This window comes from Aotus nancymaae, unplaced genomic scaffold (assembly GCF_030222135.1).
Source record: "Aotus nancymaae isolate 86718 unplaced genomic scaffold, 86718_ANA_hifiasm-v0.15.2.pri h1tg000014l, whole genome shotgun sequence".
Taxonomy (NCBI): domain Eukaryota; kingdom Metazoa; phylum Chordata; class Mammalia; order Primates; family Aotidae; genus Aotus; species Aotus nancymaae.
Window position 1 is genome coordinate 37,535,754 of NW_026988425.1, and position 24,592 is coordinate 37,560,345.

Below are 24,592 nucleotides of genomic sequence, written 5' to 3' on the forward strand. Positions count from 1 at the left end.
CTGGTGTTGAGCCTTTCAAAACTTCTTACTACGGGGCATCTTTTGTCCCTCATCCAAACATATGTTTATTTCAAGATGCCAGAATGAATGGGCTTCTCTTGGCCCTTGAATGACTTTTAAAGAGCCTGTATTGGTATGATTTGTATCAGACTGAATTCAAAATATTTAAAACTCATGCTTATGCCCTTTAGAGTATCTGTCAATTTCCAATAAACAATTGGGAAGCTGGGTCCGGGTGTGGTGGCTCACACCTGTAATCCCAGCACTTTAGGAGGCTGAGGCAGGCAGATCATGAGGCCAACATGGTGAAACCCCTTTTCTACTAAAAATACAAAAATTAGCTGGGTGTGGTAGTGTGCAGCTGTAATCCCAACTAACCGAAAGGCTGAGGCAGGAGAGCTGCTTGAACCTGGGAGGCAGAGGTTGCAGTGAGCCAAGATCTCACCACTACACTCCAGCCTGGGCAACAGAGACAGACTCCATTTCAAAAATATATATATATATTGGGAAGGTAGACACAGATACAGAAACATTAATAATGTGATGAGACAAAAGCAACCTTTTTTTGTACTGTTATACTAAATTATTTCACACTTTAATACTGTATATACACAGAATATGTAACTATGTACATGTACACACTTATATATACATAGAAACACATGCACACAAATACACATATGTGCACACACACGCAAATGATAACAGAAAATTTCAAAGATTTTGGAAAATCATGGAGGGTTCCAAAAATGATTTTGGAAAATCAGTTTTCCAGAATTCTAAAATTAAAATAAAAAGAAAATAAAACTGAGGCTAAGATTACAAAACTAGTCAAACTCTTCCCTAATTCAGATTTAGACCTAAGATACCATACTGGGGAAAGCTTTTGTAATCTCAAATCACGTGTCACCTAAAAGAGGGCATATGAGTCAGGGTAAGCCAATGCTGTTACATACTATCTCATACTTCAGTAGCCTTACATAATCAAAGCTGGTGCTTGCTCACATTACAAAATCACTGCAGAGATGGTGGTAAGAGAGGGGTTCTGCTCCACACAGTTATACATGGATGCAGGTTTCTGCCATCTGATGGCTCTTCTGGGGCCTTGGAGTCCTCCACTGATAGCCGCATCCAGCCAGCATGTGAGAGGAGAGAAAGAACATGGAAGATGGAGGGAAGTTTTAGGGCCAGACTGTGTGATTCTTTCACCCATGTTCTATTGGCCAGAATTGGGTCACACCACCAAGCTATTGCAGGGCTGCTGGGAATTGTAGTTTAGGTCTGATCCAGGAAAAAAAGAACACAGCTATGGGTGCACATCTGGTCAGTTTCTGCCACAGAGGGATTTCTAACACCGTGTTTGTTTCTTCAGCTTTCACCTTGACCATTCCGCAATTCAGAGAGTCTCTGAGATCCTACGCTGCAATGCCCTGGCCACTGGAGCCCCAGCATTACCTTTCCTTCATGGAGTTTGAGATCACATTTCGGCCAGATTCAGGAAACGGTGTCCTCCTGTACAGCTATGACACAGACAGCAAAGACTTCCTGTCCATCAACATGGCAGAGGGCCACGTGGAGTTCCGCTTTGACTGTGGCTCTGGGACCGGTATTCTCAGGTGAGGGCTGAAACGTTCTGGGACACTTTCCCTTAAAAAGGCAAAGAGTAACTCCTTCACACACACACAAAAAAAAACAAATTGCCATTCAACAGCTTACACTCATCCTGTCTTCTCTACATGCTTTTCCTCTGAAACTTGTCCCGATTTGTCCTGCTTCATGCAGGTGACGGGCTTCCTATAGAGAGCGCTCTCCTGCCCACACAGTTGCCTTTTCTCAAATAACTACCCAGCAAGTAGCAGTTCTATGCTTCAAACTAGGGAAAATGGACTTGCCTCAGTTGGAGGCAAACTGCCTCCATTTCCACCTAAGGTTATGCCATGCTGGCCACAGAAACTTGATGAACTGTAACTAATCAGCATCTTATACAGAGCATCACGTGATGGGCACCCAGCAAATATATGTCAACTAGTAAAAAAGTATTAACAAGTATTTATGAACAAAAATGTCCCTGATGACCTCACCCTAAATTTTCACTTTCCTCTTGAACTATTTTTTTAATGGAAACTGACAGTGAATCATCAGCAATGCAAAGACCCACTCCCTAACCGATATGCTCAAGAAAGAAGTGTGATGAGTGGTTTCCATAGCACAGTAGGAAATGGGTGCTTCGCAGTATTTGCTGGTATTTGTAGAATTGGTGTGAGTAGTCAAAACTTTTCTACCCTTATCTAGTTTGTACTATTAAATTGCTTAGCAGGTCAATTGTTCCTTGAAGCCTGTAGTTGGTAGATGCAGATGCTTTTATTTGTTTATGTCTCCATCTTTTTATTGTGCTCCTTCTGTGGTAGTGTTAACCTCCAAGCCGGACGGACCACTCATCGAATGTGGACATACTCCTTGCTCCTACATTTGTCTAATGCTTCTCTTTTGAAACTCACAAGGATGTTTTGCTCCATGCTGCCCTGTAACAGGATATCAGTTAGTCTGTTGTTGTTTCAAAGAATATTGCTAACTGTGTTCGATCACTATTCACATTGCTAGACTGTCATGTTTAAAAAGAGTATGTGGGTGAGATGTAACAGCCGTGCATTGCCCTTAACTACTGATCATTTTTCCTGGCTGATGGAAAATGCTCACTGCATTAGGTTTCAACAGTTCTTGGACAGTTTATTTTTGTCCTTGTGGCTGAATTCCTACGCATTGGTGACACCTTCTCCCCTAGGGGAATGGACAAATATTGTACCTCTGGTTATGCAAAAACATTCTATATTTCAAGACAACTTTGGTGGGGATTTAATTGATTCAATTTACATATGATTATGCAAAATAGTCTAAGCAATTCACTTAGAACTGTATTCAAAGAAGACACCTTGAATATCACCTTGCACTTTTAGATGGTTTTCTTTCTGGGTAAGGAATGACCGGAAAGATCCAGGAGAGGGTCGGGGCTCGTCAGCCCCCCTCCTGGACAGGCTCTCCCCTCCACACTGCCTCTCTGCAGTGGCAGCTCCAGCCGTGGGGTCACAAGCACATGGAACCCTTAGAAGTCCAGCATTTTTCTCTTTCATAACTCTGTGCCTATTTTTGACACAAGGTGTTTTTAATTTTTTTTGTAAACATTATTTCACTGCCTGTCAGGAAAGGCAACTGGAAAAAGAAGTTTTAAGAATTAGGTGATGGAAATGAGGCAAGAGTTTCTAAGGGACAAATCACCACCTTCCCCCTTATCCCATCCTGTCCTGAGTGTTACCTGACAACAGTGATTACTCCTGGTATTTCAGATGCCCCTTTGGAAGCTGTTTATTTTGAAAACCATTTCAAAGACTTCTTGCTTAATTAAGAAAATGCAGGAAAGCCCCAACTACAGGAAGTTGTGGAATTGGCCACATCATTTTAACTTTAGGAAACGGATACGATGGGCAAATTCATTATGAACTTGATTAAAAAATCAAGACAATTGGAATGAGTTCTTGATGGCCCTGATCGATAAAAGGGTGTTGAGGAAGATGACGCATCGACAGCAAGTGACCTCTGCAGCACAAAAACATGAAACGGCTCAGTTATGGAGATAGACCACTTAAAAAGGGCTGCTTGTTTCTTTATTGCGTATTGATTTAGGCAAGGTGATTAAATTCTAATTGCTAAGAACAAATCACAAAAGCATTTGCCAAAGCAAAAAAAAATCAAGTGAGGGGGTGGTGACCTTTCAATAATTGTGCCCATTGGTATTCCTCATGGTTTTCTGAAGATGATCCAGGACCACAAAATAATTGGGAAGTTCAGCGAGGGCCAGGAACTAGACATTGCTGGAAACACAAATGCAATAATGAGACTTTCTGCACACCTCACTATAAAATGTAATGTGTAAGACTTGCATAAATGTCATTAAACTTTAAGCACTTCCACTTTGAATGAATAATTGAACTTTTAATGTCATTTTAATCATTTTTACAATATCAGAAAATATGAAATCTGTTTCCTGCTCAATAGTTTATTATAAAAAATTTCAAACATATAGAAAAATTGGAAGAATTGTACAGTAAGCATCCTGATACTGAGCACTATAGTCTGTAATTAACATTTTGCTGTATTTGCTTCATCACATATCTAGTCATTGTTATATCTGTCCATCCATCCTTCTTTTTTTTTTTTTTTTTGAGATGGAGTCTCGCTCTGTCGCCCAAGCTGAAATGCAGTGGCGTAATCTAATCTTGGCTCACTGCAACCTCTGCCTCCCGGGTTCAAGCAATTCTCCTGCCTCAGCCTTCTGAGTAGTTAGGACTCCAGGCACATGCCACCACACTCAGCTAATTTTTTGTATTTTTAGTAAAGACAAGTTCACCATGTTAGCCAGGATGATCTCCATCTCCTGACCTCATGATCCACCCACGTCGGCCTCCCAAAGTGTTGGGATTAAAGTGAGGTACCGTGCCTGGTCCTTTTTAAAAAAAATTTTAATGACCAAAACAAAGCATTTAAAACTGCAGCTTCTCAAAGAACCACTTGTTCGTGCCCATCAGTTCCTCTCTTCATACTTGACCTGGGCCTCCCATCGGGCCTTGTGTTTAAGACGTCTTTATTGATAGCGGATTTGTCCAAGGGGCTATCTGGTGGCTGTAGGGGTGATCTGAGGTGCCATCATCAATGCTCTTCACAGTGACAGCTTTGCGTCCAGAGTAGCACCTGGCCAGGACCACCACCACTTTCCCAGGTTTCACAAACTTGCCCATTTCAACAGCAGCCACTCAGGCCTACAGCAGAAAGGTCCTTCTTATTTTTTATGCATTTCAAAGTATGTTACAGACATTGGTACACCAAATAATTTGTTTTTTACACCATAGCTTGTAGAATTTTTCTCTTCTTCCAAGCTTGTGCACAATTATGACCATGTTTTACCTTCATGCCACCTCTCATCTAGAAAACCAGACTCACTGAACCCCATTTCAGGCTCATTGTGAGGAATAAATAAAACAATAAATGCAATGCTCCTACTGTATGAAGGGGTCCAATAAATGGTAGCTAATCCGGCTGTTGTTACTAAGCAGGAATTAGTGTTTTCTTTTTACTGAATGGACTGGGGTGCCTACGATTAGCACTGGTTTTCTCATGGCTAGATTGATAAAAATTATCCATAATGTGCTAACCCATGCTCAGTTTCCTTCTATGTTAGTCAGGGTTCTCCAGGGAAACAGAACCAACAGGCTATAAATAGATATGTAGAGAGATTTATCATGAGGCATTGGCTTGCATGATTATGGAGGCTGAGAAGTCCCATGCCCTGCTGTCTGCAAGCTGGCAGCCCGGGAAATTTAGTGGTGTATTTCCAGTCCAAGCCCAAAGGCCTGAGAACCAGAGAGCCCACGATGTCAGTTCCAGTCCAAATCAAAAGCCCAAGTACCAGGAAGCTGATGATATAAGTCTTGGTCCCAGTCTGAAGACCAAAGAACCAGGAGCACTGATGTTCAAGGCAGGAGAAGGTGGATGTACCAGCTCAGAAGAGAGAGCACACCCTCCTTCCTCTTCCTTTTTGTTGAGTTCAGAGCCTCTGCACATTGCATGATGCCTGCCCAGGTGGTGAGGGCAGATCTTTACTAAGTCTACTGATTTCAGATGCTCATCTCTTCCAGAAACCACACCCAGAGATAATGTTCTACCAGCCATCTGGGCATTCCTTATCCTAGTCAATTCGATACATAAAATTAATATCACATCTTCCTTCCACAGGAGTGAAGATCCCCTCACCCTAGGCAACTGGCACGAGCTTCATGTATCTCGCACAGCGAAAAATGGAATCTTACAGGTGGATAAACAGAAGGCAGTGGAGGGGATGGCAGAGGTAAGAATAGCACGCCTTTTCTCTTGATAGTCAGTGTGAACCAGATCACTGTTTTCTGCCTGTTGTGGTAGAAAAGCAGCACAGTGTTGTGGTTAAGTACATGGACTTTGGTGCCTGTGTCAAAATCCCAGCTTCCCACTGGGCAAATTACTTAACTTTTCTATTGCTTAGTTATAAATGGGGATAATAATAGTATGGGCCTCATAGGGTTGTTGTGAAGATTAAATGAGTTGAAACCCAATACGTTCAGCACTTACAAAATTGCCTTTCACCTCTTCACCTCCCACCTCCACCTTTGTTCTTATCGGCTGTACCAAGTAGTAGGTAAGAACGTGGACTCTGGGGTAGGGCTCGTGGTGCATGGGGGAGACCTGACAAGAACAGGTTGTGAGACCAGCCTCCTGGGGCTAAAAATCTGGCTCCATTACTTACCAGTGGGGTGAGCTCATACTGATTACTTGACCTACCACCAAGGTTGTTTTTCTCGTCTCAGCATTATCCTCATAAACCAGCCTGGAGATTTGCTCAGCTTTACAAACTGCTTCCAACCAAGCCAAGGTGTGGGATCTGGACACCAAGCCCCTCACTGCAGAGCAGGCCTGGCTTTGGTGGGGTCTGTTTGCTTCTCTCCTGCGGTCCTCCGTGGGCGTGACAGCTGCAGCCCTTCCACTTGTCAGCAGGAGCACTCATATCAATGGGGATAATGGTGATGATAATAGTGCCTACTTCACAGAATTGTTGTGAGAATTAAAAGAATTGTACATGTAAAACATAATAGTACCTGATGCCAGGTCAGCAGTAAATAGCGTTACATAGCAGTAGTAGTAGTGGTAGCAGCAGCAGTGGTTAATAGTGTACAGTTATGGACTCGGAGAATTTCTACTCAAGTTTATAACTTCCCTCCATGATTTTAATTCCAAGGTCATATCCAAAGAAAGATAACATTTTTAAGAGAAAGTCATGGAGATTTGCTTTAAACTCTAGCCTGCTAGGATTCTGCAAACACACACACACACAATTTACAGTTCCTTAAAAATAGAGGGGACTTTAGACTGGCCAATATCTTAGTTCCCACCAGTTTTCATTCTGTGCAAAGGAAGATTTAAAGAGGACATTGACAAATTTGGGTATACTAATAAGCAAATATATTAGTAGAAAAAAGAAAAGGAAGAAGACGAGACTTTTGGTGGGGAAAGAGGTACTTGATTGGAGAGAGAAGAAAGAGGGACAGATATGTCCAGAAGCCAGCCTGAGGGGCTGCAGTGGTAGGAGGACCTCCTTGGGAATGAGGGGAATCCAAAATTGGATTCTGTGTCAAGAGGTAGGCACACTTCACACCTAGAAAATGCTCCATATATATCTGGGGAGGGAGGGAGGGAAGGCAGGAAGGAGAGGAGGGAAAGAAAGAAAGAAGGAAGGAAGGAAGGAAGGAAGGAAGGGGATTGATTTTAAAGGGAGGAAGGGAAGAAAGGAGGGGATGAAGGAAAATTGATTTTAAAGGGGGAATTGGAGTCACTTTTGGTAAAATCCATAACATTCCAGCAGCCAACTTTAGTCCAAGACAGAATTAGAAGCTCACAAGAATACACCTGGCTGTCTGTTGGCTTAATTATGTAAATTCAATTGTATCTCTCTAGATCTTAGTTGCAAACATCTATAAAACAGGAACAAAAGCTGAGGATGGGAATGTTTATAAACCGTTGGGGCAAGGTCCATGATTATAAATAAGTTAACTCTTCAGGGCACAGTATTTACTATTAGGATCTAAGAGACAGCACAGAGTTTCTATCACTGCACATCAGCAAAAGAGCATGAAACCAATATGGTGGAGCTTGTGCCCTCCCTTTTGGCTTTTTGACCTCTGGCAGCATGTGGGTGAATGGAGCTGACTGGAGTTTTAACACAAAAGAAAAGCAAAAGGAACCCACAGGAAGGTGTGGCTTTGGAGTGTGCATTGGAGGGACTTTCTGCTGAGTCCTCTGTGAGCCAGGGTGGGAAGGCCAATGCCTGATCTCCATGTGCTAAACCTTAATCAAATATTTTCCGCAAGGAATTCTGCTCCCCAGCTGTCCCTATCATGGTCGAAGTGTGGTTGACAGGGCGATGGTCTTAGAGCTCAGAGACAGGTGAGGGCAGGGGTTAGAGAACACTTTGAGGGGCTAACCCAGGACCTAAGAAGCTAAGAGCCCATGCGCAGCTCAACCTGACCACCAGACCACTCAGCTGGCAGCACTGAGAAATACCAAGAGCCTGGGGTTGAATCTGAGTATGCGAGATGCATGGAGGAGCAGTGCTTCTGCGGCTTTCAGGAAACTCCAGCCTGGAGGTTTGCTCAGCTTTGCAGACTGCTCCAGCCAAGCCAAAGTGTAGGATCCAGACATGAAGCCCCTCACTGCAGAGTAGGCCTGGCTTTGGTGCGGTCTGTTTGCTTCTCTCCTACGGTCCCCCATGGGCGTGACAGCTGCAGCCCTTCCACTTGTCAGCAGGAGGGTGCTGGACGAGGATTTTGATGAGCAGCCAAAAGGAACTGCTCCTCACTCCACGAGGCCCCGCTGCTGGACACATCATAATGCAAAGGTTTTTTTCCCAGCAGCCAGCTGCTCTGAAACCTCCTTGACTCTGCGTCCTTCCTCCTCTCCTCTTTCCATCTTATTTTAACTTTTGTGTAAGAGCAATGACAAAAGAAAGATGCCTGTGGGTTTGTGGTGACAGTTCCTGACTGGTTCGGTATTATTGCTGGGCCACAAGAATTCCTGAAAGCTTTTATGCTTCTTTGATAACCTGCTAACTAAGTAAAAACCTCAAAGCTGCCTGAAGGCTATTGATAGAAGGCACTTTGGTCTATTTATCTAATTGAAATTTCCCTGGGGTACCTGGCTAGACCCAGCCACCGTGGGCACGCCCTAAGATAAACAGAACTTCCTTCTCCACGATTTGCCTGTCTCATCTTCTCTATCCTTGACCTGACCCCAAATTCATTTTCCTCCCTCTAGCCAGTGATCTTCCAAAGTGCAGACCTCTCTCTCTCCTGCTTAAATCTCATTGCTTTTTGGGTAAATTTCACGCTCCTAATGTGGCGTATAAGGTCCTGCATGCTCTGGCCCCTTCTCGCCTGTGCCTTATACTCACATTCCCTCTAAGCCCCAACTTCTTCCAGTTTCCACAATGTTAACTCTTTGACCACCTCTCCCACTCTCTGTGTCTAGAGTAGGGTGTGAGACTCCCATGTCTGGCACCCAGGTGCACCCATAGCCACCTGTACAGTTCTTCCCAGTGCTGATCTCACCTGCTCTTTTACTTGTCTGTGTTCCCTACTTGCATAAACCCCTGAAGGGCAGGGACTGGGTCTTTCTTATTTTCTGTTGTTTGTCCAGCACTTAACACAGTGGCTGAGGCATAATATAGTAAGTGCCTAATAATATTTGTTAAATAAATGATCAAAGCTGCTACTATTTATATTTATTTTATTGTAAATCAAAGGAAATGTAACTTTAACATTACCTAAAGTGTGTTCATTCCCAGAGCTCTCAAATTCAAGGTTTATTTCTCACTCATGATACGTATCCACCAATGGTTAGCTGCAGCTCTAATCTGAGATCCAGGCTGAAGGAACAGAGGGAGGGAGAAAAGGGCATGGCTAACTATTCTCTGGCTCTGAAAGTTTCTGCCCAGAAGTGATTATTTTCTCTTCTGCTCATGTTTTATGGGTTATAAGAAGTCACACAAGGCTGGGCGCAGTGGCTCACGCCTGTAATCCCAGCACTTTGGAGGCCGAGGCAGGAGAATCACTTCAACCCGGGAGGCAGGGGTTGTAGTGAGCCAAGATCAGGCCACTGCACTCCAGCCTGGTGACAGAGCAAGACTCCATCTAAAAAAAAAAAAAAAAAAAAAAATGGGAAGTCATACAAGTGCATCCGAGCTGGCAGATTGGAGGCAATCTTCCCGTGGGGAGGGGTACCAGTGAACAGTAGTGCGCCCTGCCAGTCATCATGACATAGCTATGAGGTAGATACAATGACTCCCATTTTACAGACAATAAAACGAAGTCTCAGAGACATTAAGACATTTACCAACATTCAGGCAGGTGGGAAGTAGCAATGAAAAACACTGTGAAAGTGAAGCGCATCTGTGGACAGATTGTCGTGATGGGTCTTGAGGCTGTGTCTACCATTTTCTTCCCCAACAGGGAACCAAAGACCCATTTGACTGTTTTGAACATCTGTTTTAAAGTTACACCATGCTTTGTTTCTAATCTCTTGGCAGGGAGGCTTCACACAGATCAAGTGCAACACAGACATTTTTATTGGCGGAGTCCCCAGTTACGATGATGTGAAGAAGAACTCGGGTATCCTGAGGCCTTTCAGCGGGAGCATCCAGAAGGTACAGGCGTCTCTTCCTCATGTTCACTGGGCCACTCAGACCGCAGAAAATGAAAGTGAGGATTGTGATCAGTGTCATCTGCTGCACCCAGGAAAGACACTTCGAGAAAGTTTGAACATTTTTAAGATTTTATTTTGTAATGCCCGCAGCATGGCTTTCCAACTTCACTTTCCTATAACATCTGCTCCTGGGTCTGTGCCCAGCAGACATTCCATGAATGCCACTTGGTGATGATGAATTTTTACAGTAAATCTACCGAACTATGTTAGGACTGCTGAGAGAGTTAAATGGCATCAGGTGTCTGCAGATACTTCCACAGCAGGGAAGGAGGGGTGTGGAGCTGAATAGCAGCCTTGGCTCTGTGCTTCTCTTTGGCGGTACTTTGCAGTTTGCTCAATATTAGAGCCCATGCTCATCCCCACCCCCACACTTCAGCAATGGTTCATTGATCATGTAACCAAGCTCCTGAGAGCATAAAGAGTCCTTCCCTAGAAGGTTGAGGAAAAAAAAGTTGAGTAAAAGATACAGACTCCCCTGCTCTCTGTGTTTTATTCCTTCTCTTGGTGCTGCCCATGATCCCTGTGGTTCTGAGGACACGCCCTGGCTGCAGCCACCAAACACTTGGAGCACAAGGATCTGAAGAAAAGCATGTTTAGTTCCTGGATGTTAGCTTCATCCTGTTTTCCTTTAGTGACCAGTCGGGCCTAAAGGATCCTTTTCTTACCTGAGATGGAGCATGAGGGACGCTAAGGTGAAGGAAGAATGATGAAATAAGTCCCTCCTTTCACTGAAAAGGGCCCCTGTGGCTGTGACCATCTTATCTCCCATCACAGTGTCAGGCCCGGTCAACATTTGCTGGCAGTCACCCATGTCCCTGTCCCTTTGTTACTGAACTCCGAGATCTGTGACACCTCAGTCCAGACCATTCTCCCCAACAAGTGGGCTTGGCCATGCTGAACCATGTGCTTCAAATTCTCACTTAGGAAACAAGCTGGGATGCTAAGACATTTCCCATCCCCTGCCCACCCTTCTCAGGCTGTGCTCTGCCCTTCACACAGTGCACACAACCCTTTCCCCATCTCCTGCTAGAACGACCACCCTCTCCTGCCTGAGTCCTGGTCTGGGCCATGTCCTGGAGTGAACAGTGCCATTCTTGCCTTGTCTCAGCACATATTATGCAGTTTCCTGGTCCTTCACTTGCAGTGTGAAAGGGGGAGATTGTAGAAGGATCCTTGCCACTCTACAGCAGCTTCTCAGATTCAGGACTAGGGAAAAGTTTTCTCTCAGCTCTCCCAATGCTCTCCAAGGGCCAGGCAAGCCTTTGGAAGCTTAGATTCCTGGCAGGAAGTGCCATTGCTCACCTCTTATAACCTCTGGGCAGTGGGGGTTCCCCTAGGAGGTGTTCTTTCTGTCTCCAAGTTCTGCAAAGCCCAGCAACAATTCAAAGTAAATCCATATTCTGAACCAAGGGCTGGTGACATTGGAGCCATTTATTTGGGACTAGGGAACCCAGTAGCCCCTCCTCATGATTGATCAGTTTCACCAGAGTCACATTGCCGGGGAGAGGGGGCAAAGGAGCTCTTCGGCACTAGTAAATTTGTGCACAGCGGGGTAAAGATGTGGCCTGGGTTTCACTTTTGTTTCTTAAGTGGGGAAGGGAATGTGCAGAGGGAGGGGATTCAGGAATGTCAGGGAAGGAGGATAGCAGGAGTGAGTGGGACAATCGGGGAGGTCCAGCTGATGGAATTTTAGAGACCGCTTGAGGACATTAGTTGGAATCATACAGAAGTACACGGGGAAGCGTCTCTGGATTCCACAGCCACGGGGAGCCATGGTGCCCTGTTTGACCTCTGAGTCCATCACCCTGGGTTTTGCACTCTCCCCGTTCTGTTTATATAGCAGTGTCTCCCAATCTGGGCTGCATCTTCTGAAGTGACTCGAAAGTTTTTTAAAGTTAAGACTAGGTTTCACCTTCAGAGATTCTGGTTCAGTGGGTCTGGGTGGGTCTGGGCATTAGTATTGCTTAAAAGCCCCTCTGGGTGTTTCTGATGTGCAGGTAGGTTGAAATCCAAACTTTGTAGTTCTTGGAACTTCTTTACAACCTAACCGGCCAGTCTTCCAGAACCAGAGGAGCACTTCACTCTGCAGATTCTCCCAAATGGATCAACTTGGGATTACAGGCGTGAGCCACTGCGCCCGACCTAGTTTCTACTTTTATAGTCTTGTCATCCACGCAGGAGCTGAATCCCAGCACTTTGGGAGGCTGAGGTGGGCGATTACCTGAGGTCAGGAGTTTGACACCAGCCTGGCCAACATGGTGAAACCCCATCTCTACTAAAAGCACAAAAATTAGCCAAGCATGGTGTTGAGTGCCTGTGATGCCAGCTACTCGGGAGGCTGAGGCAGGAGAATCTCTTGAACCCAGGAGGCAGAGATTGCAGTGAGCTCAGATTGTGCCACTGCACTCTAGCCTAGCCTACAGAGCAAGACTCTATCTCAAATAAAAAAAAAAAAAAAGGAGAAACTGGACTTAAAAAAAATTTTTTTTTAATCTCCCTATGTGTAGCTTAGATTAATGTGCCAAGGGAAGCTTTAGAAGACTACAAAGACGTTTTCTCAATTCCTGAATTTCTTTACGTTTTTCTCTCCCAAGATCATCCTGAACGACCGAACCATCCATGTCAAGCATGACTTCACATCCGGAGTGAATGTGGAGAATGCGGCCCACCCCTGTGTGAGAGCCCCTTGTGCCCACGGGGGCAGCTGCCGGCCCAGGAAGGAGGGCTATGACTGTGACTGCCCCTTGGGCTTTGAGGGGCTTCACTGCCAGAAAGGTACACTCAGGGGTCTGAGGCACAGCTCCTTGGAGGGAGTGGAGGGAGCGGAGAGCCAGTTGGGGGACTGCAACTCTTAATGGAAGAGTTTTAACAGTGGTGCAGCTATACTGGTTATTTTGATCGGTTATTTCAATAACTTATTAGATGATTATTTATAAACCACTATGATTCCTTAATAATAATTAAATGCTGAAATACTTCTGTTAACAGTGGGTAAATAGGTTCCCCACCCTCTGCCCTGGCTCCTTCCTTGAGAACGGCCTCAAGGTCTAGCTACCCCAAAGTTAACCCATAATAGAGTAGAGATTTCCAGGACTTTTGCATCTGAGCCACTCCCAGAGCCTATCCTGATAGATGGATACCTATGCTTTGTAGGCTGATAAATATTTTGACTCCTGTCTGTGAGTGCTGTATGAGAAACCTTGCCCAAATACAGAAAAACATAAATTATACATTAGTTACCCCAAACTAAAGTATGCATAACCTTCTGTATGATGCTATTTTCTAGAGTATCAAATTGCTGTGCCTCAGTTTTCTCAATGGTAAAATGGGAATAATAATAGCAATAGTACTGTGTGTGTAACACAGAGGGTTATGGTGTTGGCTCAATGAGCATTTAGAAGAGGGCCTGGTAAGTATTCAACCAACCAACTAATACTAGTCATTATTATTAGTGGGGAGAAAAATAAAATCCATCAGCAGGTGCTGTGGACACCTCAGTTTCCATCTTGCCCTTGACTGAAAGCTAGAGCAGGTCATAGACCATGTGACCCTGCTGGATTTGTGTTCTGTACCTGCTTATAAGAAGCAGAGGCCATGGCCCTGGTATCTAGAATACATTTCCCACATACATCCATCATGTCGGACCACACGGACCTTCGTTTTTCAGTCTCAGTGTGGCCTCACCTGCCCAAAAAGCAAAAAGGCCTGGAGGAAATAAGGCAGTGAGCCTTTGAAGGAATGTGCACTGTCTTTTCTATTTCTAGGTTCTTGATTTTTATCAGAATTAGGGCTGAGAGGAAAACTATAAATTACAGGTAGTTGGCTGGGCATGGTGGCTCACACCTGTAATCCCAGCACTCTGGGAGGCCGAGGTGGGCGGATCACTAGGTCAGGAGTTCAAGACCAGCCTGACCAATATGGTGAAACCCCATCTCTACTAAAAATACAAAAATTAGCCGGTGGTGCATGCCTGTAGTCCCAGCTACTTGGGAGGCTGAGGCAGGAGAATTGCTTGAACCTGGGAGGCGGAGGTTGCAGTGAGCCGAGATCACGTCACTGCACTACAGCCTGGGTGACAGAGCAAGACTCCATCTCAAAAAAAAAAAAAAAAATTACAGGTAGTTACACTGATATATAGAATGGTAGGAGAAGTTGTTTTGTAGCAGTCTTAGAAAATATGAAAGATGCCAATGTGCCAATTGGAAGACTTCATAGTATTTCTTATATTTAAATGAATTTTGAAACCTACATGGCACATCATGAAATGTATTTTTAACAAGGATGATTAATTGACCTATTTGTGAATTATCCTGATTATAATCCTAAGAAGCAAATTGCTGTTTAGCTAATAGGTTGTACTTGCAGAGATTTAGCTGAAGATTGGCTCATTCATTCAGAAAATTGGGTTTGGATTTCACACATCAGCGTCTGAATTTCCTAAGTCTCTGATTTTACCACAGGCGCTTTGAGTTTGCGCCTGCCTTTTATCTAACCTTAATGGTCAATATATAAAGCCTGGACTTAAATGAACATTTAGCATTGGGAATTAAAGGAAAAAGGAAAGGATAATATGTGATCTTCTTAGCCTTCATTTCCTGTGGTAGAACATTCGCCATAACAGAGATAACATGCTCACATTTATAGCTTTGTAACTATAGGTTCAGGTTCAATAAGAAGAAATCTCACCAGAATGATGGGGCAGATCCAGTGAGCGCCTGGATCTGGCAAGCTCTGTGGGAATGGACAACAGCGAGGGAACTGTAGAACACTGGGGCCTGTTTTCCTGCAAAGCAGTCTAGAACCAAGATTGGAACCCAGATGAGCCAGCAGCCACCCTCCACATTGATTCAGTATCTGATTGTATTTTGAAATCAAGATACTGCTTCTGGGAAGATGGCATCCTTTAATCCTAGGACGGTTCATATATCAGAGGTATGACCCCTGTCCCATAATTTCCTCTCATCATAATGGCTGGAAAGGACTAATGGGGACTCTGGGACAGTTTTTCCAGGCTCCAGCAGGTACCAATTGAGGGCAGTTGCCATGCAGTCTGCTATAATATTGGTGAAAGCATTTAGTCCCATTGTAAGGATTAGAAAGAAAAGGAAAAGAGATGGGCAATTGTGTTGTTCCATAGAGATGCAAGAGAATACACAGAAAGTTAGGGTAAATCCTTAGTCTGAGAGACCTTGAATGGTGAGAAGCCATCCGTGCTTGTCAGAAAGAATCCTGTCTCATCCAGCAAGGTGATTTTTAGCCTCATATATTTAAAAGTTGGGGTTCTTTTTCTGCTTCGTAATCAAACCATGCTTCAAGAGCAAGGACCTGTTCCCAGCATTCATACAGAAGTTAAACCAGTCCTTTTACATGAAGCAAAATGGTATAGAAATAACCAGCACCAGGCCTCACCCAGTCCATACCAGAAGGCACCTTCTTCATGAGAAATTTGGTTTTCTGGATCGTCTTTTCAGCCTCATCAGAGGGTGTGGCAAGTGAGTTCCACAAGGGCCACAGTTGGACGACTTGACACTTGTTCCCACCTCTTGTAACTCAGGAAAGCAGGGGCCAGAAACTCAGACTACATGGTGGTTTCATGGTCTCCCCTTTTCCTGTGGGGCTGGAGGCAGGAGCAGGACCTGACCCAGACTGAGGGGTACACTTAGCTCCCACTGAGCATCTGAGATGCTCTCAGGGTGCCACAGGCTTCTGTAGCAGTGGCCACTGCAGAAACTTGAACCTGTCTGTCCCAACTTCAAGACCCACCAGGACAGGAGAAACCAGAGGTTCTTCTTACTCCCAGCATGACTTCAGGCAACAAGAAAAAACATAAGCTTTGACCTGGGGGGGGTCCCCTCACCTTCCATTTGGTGGCCATCACTTTCAGGCATCTTCACCCCAAACCTCAGCACCCCATGTACTACCCAATACCCAGGCCCCCTTTTTTCTCACTAAGGTCTCCCCTGTCAAAAATTACTTCCATACTTAGAGATTTCTTTCTTTTTTTCTCTACTTGCATCCAAATGGACCCATCTTGTGTCCCAGTTCCTCAGAGCTTGTGTATCTAAGTAAGTTACTAAAACGTCCTAGCAGAGTTTCACAAGGCACATGTAAAAAACTAAGTTCTGAGGAATATTAATCGCTGCTTTGTGCACAAAACACACACATACACACACATTCACATACACACGCATTCACATACACAAAATGGGAGGAGGCTTCTATGGTGAAATACATTTGGATAATCCTGAGTAAACAGACAATTCTCTCTTCTGTAGAACTTCTCAGAGCCTTTGCTATGCTCTGAGTGTCTAAGGGGTGAGTGCAGGATACAGCTGTTTTCTCTGGGTTTTCCCAGTCAATAGTGGACAAGTCACCTGGGAAATTAAGCTTTGACCCTTCCTTCCCTTCCCTGTATTATTAGAACAGCTTCAATTCAGACTGTGCAGGATCCCAGAGACCACTAGATGGCAGTGTTTCTCTGTAGCAGGTGGCCCCGCACACGACAGAGCCTATAGCTATTGAGACAAAGCTAGACTAGGGCATGGACTCATCGGGGGCGCGCAGTCCTCAAGTATCCAGTGCTGCCTGATTGGTACTGACCTACCACACGTGCAACATTTAGAGTATTCTATGTTGTTTAGTAGAGTCACATCTTGTCCAGGGTCTGATTTGGGTGATTGGTTTTTTTTTTTTTTGGTCCCAGTGTATAAAAAAATAGCTTCTATAAATATAAGAAAATTGTTTATAAAACCACAAATTAACAAAACACACAAATTATGCTACTAAAGGGAATTTCTTTTTTTGTTATATAGGAAAATTTATTAAAAATAAGTCATTTCAAATTAATTGGAAAAGAGAGGTTATTTAATTATTGTTACACAAGTAATTCGGTTGTTATATAGGAAAAAAAATTTAATCACATTTATCTTAAAGGTGAATTAAAGAGTGAAACATGCAAACATACACATTAAACAAATACCCAGTCTCTTTTGCTGCAGTCCTTCAGCTAATGACCATGTTGGCTGTTCCCAGTCCCTCATTCTGGTCATTTCCTCCTTTAGTAATTGGAACTTGTAATAGCACAATTCTAAGATGGTTCCCAAGATTCCTGCACCTTCACTAGGGAAACAGGAGCATAGGAGACCCAGGGTGACACCATTTTAAAAATCAACTCCATTCTTAAAACTAGCAAGGCACATTCTTTTCAGTCACAAAGTCATATAAGATGTCTATGGCTAAGGAAGCAGCTTAGTAATGCCTGCAAAGACAAACCCTAGGACAACCAAATGTTCAGATGCCCTGATATCACATAACAATATGTACTTTTAAGATGATTAGAGTCAGGCCGGGGCGGTGGCTCATACATGTAATCTCAGCCCTTTGGGAGGCTGAGGCTGGTGGATTACCTGAGGTCAGGAGTTCGAGACCAGCCTGGCCAACATGGTGAACCCCCTCTCTCTACTAAAAATACAAAAATTAGCTGAGTGTGGTAGTGCACACCTGTAATCCCAGCTACTTTGGAGGCTGAGGCAGGAGAATCACTTGAACCCAAGAGGAAGAGGTTGCAGTGAGATCGTGCCATTGCACTCCAGCCCAGGTGACAGAGCGAGACTCCATGTCAAAAAATAAAAAATATAAGATGGTTAGAATCATGCTCTGATGTACTTATGCAATAAAATGCCAAGGACAACTTTCTTTAGAAAACATTTAAACCAACTGCAAGAGCCAAATTCAAGGGAATTTCTTTTCTGTGGATGGTATATCATTAAACACCCCCAGAATGGGAGATCTGGGGGTGTTTAGTGTAGATGTTTATATTCAGATAGTTGAAGGGCTGCTAGATTAGGGAAAGATTTTGTTTGTTTTTACTTTGTGGCTATAGTCAGCATACTATAATAAAGATATCTGTACCTAGTAGAATGGTCCAGCACTGGAGGTACCACCTTGTGGAAGAGTGAGCTACTCATTGTGGGAAATGTTTGCTCTGGTGGGATGGGCATCCATCAAGGATGCTGCTGACAGGAGCCCTGGTTGTTGGGGAAGGTGGCTTTCCATGCCCACAGGGCCCTTTCCTGTGCTAAGGTCCTGTGAACATGTGAAAGAACCAGTGGTCCCTTCAACTCATTTTGTTTTTTTTGTTTTTTTTTTGAGATGGAGTCTAACTCTGTCACCCCAGGCTGGAGTGCAGTAGTGTGATCTTGGTTCACTGCAGCCTCCACCTCCCAGGTTCAAGTGATTCACCTGCCTCAGCCTCCAAAGTAGCTGGGATTACAGGCATGCCCCATTACGCCTGGCTAATTTTTGTATTTTTAGTAGAGACGGGGTTTCACCATGTTGGCCAGGCTGGTCTCGAACTCCTGACCTCAGGTGATCCACCGCCTGGGCCTCCCAAAGTGAAAGGATTACAGGCATGAACCACCACACCTGGTGAACCCTTTATAGTCTATTAGAAATTCCAAGTTCCTCAAATGGAAAATTTGCTTTGCCTAGACTGCAGGGCTTCTGGCTTGGAGGTTGCCACCCACTGGGGTGTTTTTGTATGCGTGTGTCACCAGATGGCACAAGCTTTTAGATATAAATGTAAGAAAATAACAAAAACACATTTCAACTAATAAATCATTGAGGCCATTGCCAACAGAGAAAAGATAATGTAGAAAAAAAAATTAGGTATACTGGAAATTGTAGAGGAAGTGGGAGAATAGAAAGAAGAGATTTGTTAAAAGATACAAAATTACAGGGAGATAGAAGTCCGTCCTGGTGTTCCATAGCACTATAGGATGACTATAGTTAACAATAGTATATTATATAGTTGCAAATAACTAGGAGGACATTGACTGTTCCCAGCACAAAGAAATGATACATTTTGAGATGATGGATATGCTAATTACCCTGATCTGATCCCTATATATTGTATGTATCAAAACATCACTATGTATCCCATAAATATGTACAATTATGTGTCAATTAAATTTTTTTCAATAAAATAAAATAAAATTAGGTATAGGGTTAGGTTAAAATATAATCACGTTGGCCAGGCACAGTGGCTCACACCTGTAATCCTGGTACTTTGGGAGGCTGAGGCAGTTGGATCACCTGAGGTCAGGAGTTCGAGACCAGCCTGGCCAACATGATGAAACCCCAACTCTATTAAAAATTCAAAAATTAGCTGGGCGTGATAGCACATGCCTATAGCCCCAGCTACTCAGAAGGCTGAGGCAGGAGAATCACTTGAACCCGGGAGGGAGAAATTGCAGTGAGCCAAGATCGTGCCACTGTACTCCAGCCTGGTCAACAGAGCAAGACTCTGTCTCTAATAATAATAATAATGATAATAATAATAATAATAATAATAATGCTTACAACATTTAAACCAACTACAAAGGACTAGAAAGGGCTCAATGGCCACTTTGAGCTCTGATGATTTTGGATGGGATAATTTGTCCCTATATATACTCACTTCAATGAAACATATTTTTATCATTTTGTATCCAGTAGTGTTATTTCTCAAGAATGCCTCTGCCCTTTGTTAATCACAAGATAACCAGGGCTCTAGAATCCTGCAAGGAGGGATGGGGTGGGGTGGGAATGTGGGCGGTATTTTCCACCAGGGAGAGAGAAGAGGCAGCTGGCTGGCTTATCATTCCTTTTTCACATGCAGCCTAGAGCCAAGGAAAGTAATAATCATTGACAAGGTAACTCTTGAGCATGAGCTGTTTCTCTAGATTTAGAAGAAATGCAGATTGTCAGCTGAAGGCAAGGGAGCCTCAGAAGTGTCAGACAGCTGACTTTAGACATCTTCTTGGTCCATTGCCACCCCCACCTTCATTAGCTGAGATGAGACGGGGAGGCGGGTGGCTCAGTGCCAGTCATCCTAAGGAGATATTTCCAGTGGTTCCCACGGGGCTCACATTCACATTTCCTACGAGGAGGCTCTGGACCCTCGGGCAGAGCTTTGTGAGAGAAACAAGGCTGACTTCAAGTGATCTGCAACCAGAGTAACTGGGATTTGACAAGGACTGTACAAGGCTGACTCTCCCTGTTCTCTTTCATGCTGGCACCGGGCAGAGTGTGGGAACTACTGCCTCAATAGTAAGTACAGTAAGTCCTATGAGAGACTGTGAGAGTGCTCTGGGCTTGGGCCAGGGCCTGCCAGGGCAGGCCAACCGCATGCAGAGGGGATCTGGGGTGAGTGGTGTGGGAGCCGGGACACGCCTGCACTCGGTGGGAAGCCTTCCCGCCAGCCGGCCAGAGGACACTTCTCTCCTGAGCTGGGGGCTGAGCCGGCAACTGCTGGGGGCTCCCACAGAGCCCCTTGGAAGCTTGTATGCAGAGCTGATGTGTGGCAGGCACGTCCTGACCCTTGCAAGGAGTTCAGAAAGATGGGTGTTGGCCACAGGCCCATGGCCACGCCATGGCCAACAACAGCAGGGGTGGGGCCCGGCTGTCCCTCTCCCGCTGGGGGTGAGCCAAACCCACCAGGGACTCCTTGGTTCAGTGTAGCTCCGGGAAGGCCACCGCCGCCAGTCAGCTTAGATCTTCTATCTTCCTTCTCCCTTCCCAGCCACGGTGTCCTGAAACGAGGGGCCCGCTGCCCCAGCCAAGAGCGTCCTTCCACCTCCTCCGTTTTTGCACTCGTACCTGCCGCCCGTCCTCCTCATCCCTGGCATTTCTCTCTGTTCCTCTGGGTCCCTTCCTGGCCCTCCTCTTCCGGCACCTTCTTCTTTCCTTTTCCGGTTCCGTCCTTCCGTGCCTGGTGGCCGCCCTCCACGCTGCCTTTTCTCCGCACTTTCTTCCATCCTCGTCTTGCCGCAGTGTCCCTTCTCTCTCACTCATCCCACCCATGCTCCTGGTTGGCTCCTTTCCCGTCCTCTTGCCATTTTGCCTCCCACTCTCTTTTCCTCCCTCTGTTTCCCTTCCTTGTCTCCTCTTCCTCCTACCTCCTGTAGTCAGAAGGGAGTGGCAGGGGGTGCAGCCCCAAACTGTAGGGACAAGAGCCCTTCACCGCCGTCCTGTTGGGTCCTCGCAGCCTCAGGCCCTTGTCCAGGGCTGCACAGCTTTGGAGAACCACAGAGCTGTTTCTTGGGTAGTTACCTCCAAAATTGTCTTTTAAATTTTCTTTTTCACCCTTTGCTTTTCTTGTTTTCTTTCCTCTCTTCTTTTTTTTTTTTTTTTTTGATATGGAGTCTCACTCTGTCACCCAGGCTGGAGTGCAGTGGCACAATCTTGCCTCGCTGCAACCTCCGCCTCCCGGGTTCAAGCGATTCTCCTGCCTCAGCCTCCTGAGTAGCTGGGATTACAGGTAGACACCGCCATGCCCGGCTAATTTTTGTATTTTTAGTCAAGACAGGGTTTCATCATGTTGGCCAGGCTGGTCTTGAACTTCTGACCTCATGATCCACCCACCTCGGCCTCCCAAAGTACTGGGATTACAGGTGTGAGCCACTGTGCCTGGCCTCTTTTTTAGTTTTTATGAAAGGCTCTGGGAAGCTGCCAAAATCGCACAATGTCGTCGGCTTTGCTGTTTCCTCTTTTTTTTTATGTTTGAAGGTTAAGTTTAATCTGTACGATTGTTCATATCATCGAATAATTATCCATTTCCTCTCCAGGTGGCAAGTCTTTCATTCAGTGTCTTCTTTGCACAAATCACATATTTTCTTGAAACTATAACATGTTTTATAAGCCAGCTTTTTCTCCCTCAGTTTGCACATTTCTTTGAATTTGAGATTTATTCTACCTTAATTTCTTTAAACCACCATTTCTGTATCTTTCCCAAAAGGAAAGAGATATGCTGTTATTTCTCTAGCAGAAATCCCCTAGCCTCATCCCCGATTCGTGACACCACACATAGTCACTTCAACTATAATTTTGCTAACTGTGTGTAATAGGGTGATTCCTCAGGAAAACAAAGTGATGAGAGTTTGGGAGGAAGAAAATGCATTTCTAAAATATTGGAAAGTTGAGAGGGGCCGGAAGCCAGAATTAAGAAGAGCCGGTCAGGTTCACAGCCTATTGCTCTGTTAACCACGTGATCTCAGGCAACTCCTCCATGCTTTCTACTCACTTTCTTCTTCCATAAAATGAGAATAACCAGCCATTCCCTTCCCCCGTACTAGTTGCTACTTCATGAGATTGTAGTGAAGATTTTATGAAATAGACGAAACAGACCAGGCACAGTGGCTCACGTCTGTAATTCCAGCACTTTGGGAGGTCGAGCCGGGTGGATCACCTGAGGTCAGGAGTTCAAGACCAGCCTGGCCAACACGGTGAAACCCCGTCTCTACTAAAAATACAAAAATTATCCAGGCATGGTGGTGGGTGCCTGTAATTCTAGTTACCTAAGAGGCTGACGCAGGAGGATTGGTTGAACTCAGGAGGTGGAGGTTGCAGTGAGCCAAGATCACGCCATTGCACTCCAGCCTGGGCAACAAGAGCAAAACTCCATCTCAAAAAAAAGAAAAGATCTTGTGAAATATACTGGAAGGTGACCAGAAATGCAGGACTCCGAGCCTCATTCACAGTGCTTTCGAGTCTCTCGAAATCATAACTTAAAGGGTTCTACAGCAAATCAGCTTTCCAGAATCCTAGTGGTCCTTATTGAGGGATTTGTTTTCTCTGCCTCTCTTGGAGAACATCTGGGGTTATCCTCAGCTGCTCCCCACATTGATCTTTGGCTTCCAAGAATAACTGGGAAGAGTTCAAGTTTCAGCACATTGTGAGGACTTGTCAGCAGCACTGAGGCCAGTGGCAGGAACAGGACTTCCCCAGGAGGGGAAAATGGGGGAGAAGCCAACCCCAGGCCATGGGTCTGGGCAACTGTGAACCTGGCCAAATGCGCATGCGTTCGAAGGGAAGGAGCTGACACATTGTTAAACATCCTATTTCCAGGAGCTGCCTTTCTGGGCATTTTCCTGCCATGTGTGTGAGTGCAGGGGTCAAGAGAGCTACATACTATGTAACCTTTCTCTGTTCTGTTCCAGCAATCGTAGAAGCCATTGAGATCCCGCAGTTTATCGGCCGCAGTTACCTGACATATGACAACCCTGATATCTTGAAGAGGTAATAAGCTTCAACAGCCACCTTCCTCAGCTTTCTGGTGGTCCATTTCTCTATATCCTTCTCAGGGCTTTTTCTTATATTTCATGCCAGAAGATAATTCTCAAAGAAGATCATTTAGCCGTGGCCTCAGGAGAAAAACACACAGACACATGAAATAAACATAGAAACTAGAGCAAAATAAAACTAAAAACAAACTAAACTTCAGAAATTGACCTTTCAAATAACCCTGTTACGAACAATCCAGTATCCTTCTGGTCAAAGGACCTAGAGAGAGACATGGCTTGTCCCAGAGTTTCCAGTATTCAGGCTTTGAGAAGCAGTGAGTGTGTGACGTTCCTGAAGCCTGAGTGATGAGTGTGATTCTCTGAGCAGGGCAGTTCCATGCTGTGCCGTGGCCAGAGTGTGCAGGTCTGACCTGGGCCAGCAGCAGAAGGACAGACAGATCCAAGCCCGTTCCCCGCTGGGTCTGTACCTACCCTGTGTCTTCATCAGTAAAGATCTCGTGTCCTCTTCAGGCTCTGGCCAGTTCAATGAGGGGCTTCTCAGCTCTCTTCATGTGGATTCAAGAGCATGGCACAGGGAAATGCTCAAGCCACAGCCATGGCATCTCACCCCTGGGGGCAGAAGTTCCAGTCTGGCCTGAAGTCCTTGGTCTTGGTTTGGAATAGCCTTTAAAATCCTCAACTCGGTCAAGCTTGTTTTTGGCACTTTCAGTTTGCCCCTTGTCTCTTTCTTTTTTTTTTTTTGAGACGGAGTTTCGCTCGTTACCCAGGCTGGAGTGCAATGGCGTGATCTCGGCTCACCGTAACCTCCGCCTCCTGGGTTCAGGCAATTCTCCTGCCTCAGCCTCCTGAGTAGCTGGGATTACAGGCACGTGCCACCAGGCCCAGCTAATTTTTTGTATTTTTAGTAGAGAGGGTTTCACCATGTTGACCAGGATGGTCTCGGTCTCTTGACCTCGTGATCCACCCGCCTCGGCCTCCTAAAGTGCTGGGATTACAGGCGTGAGCCACCGCGCCTGGCCCCCCTTGTCTCTTTCTTTCCCTCCCCTCAGTTCTTTGTGGTTTATAGAGTGCTATTCCCCTTTCTGCTGCCCACAGTCATTCTGGGATTTCCCTTCCTCTTCCAGTGGACTGCATCTTAACACAGGAAGGCAAATCTTTAAGCGAAAGGCATCCAGTTCTTAGAGTGGAGTTCGGTG

At 45.1% G+C, this 24,592-nt stretch overlaps 1 protein-coding gene and 1 pseudogene across 2 annotated transcripts in view; one reads left to right on the forward strand and one right to left on the reverse strand.

Annotated features, from left to right (window-relative positions):
* The window catches only part of EGFLAM (EGF like, fibronectin type III and laminin G domains), a 221,792-nt gene that overhangs the window by 181,416 nt on the left and 15,784 nt on the right, over positions 1-24,592 (forward strand). Inside the window, exons 14-19 of one of the 2 annotated variants that reach the window (XM_012460023.2) lie at positions 1,373-1,616; positions 5,785-5,896; positions 10,160-10,276; positions 12,930-13,110; positions 20,401-20,424; positions 23,313-23,391. In XM_012460023.2, the coding sequence (XP_012315446.2) occupies positions 1,373-1,616; positions 5,785-5,896; positions 10,160-10,276; positions 12,930-13,110; positions 20,401-20,424; positions 23,313-23,391 (757 nt within the window). The remainder of the gene's footprint in view (positions 1-1,372; positions 1,617-5,784; positions 5,897-10,159; positions 10,277-12,929; positions 13,111-20,400; positions 20,425-23,312; positions 23,392-24,592) is intronic. The other variant, XM_012460024.2, reaches the window with a different exon arrangement.
* Positions 4,536-4,790, reverse strand: LOC135274776 (large ribosomal subunit protein eL27-like; annotated as a pseudogene).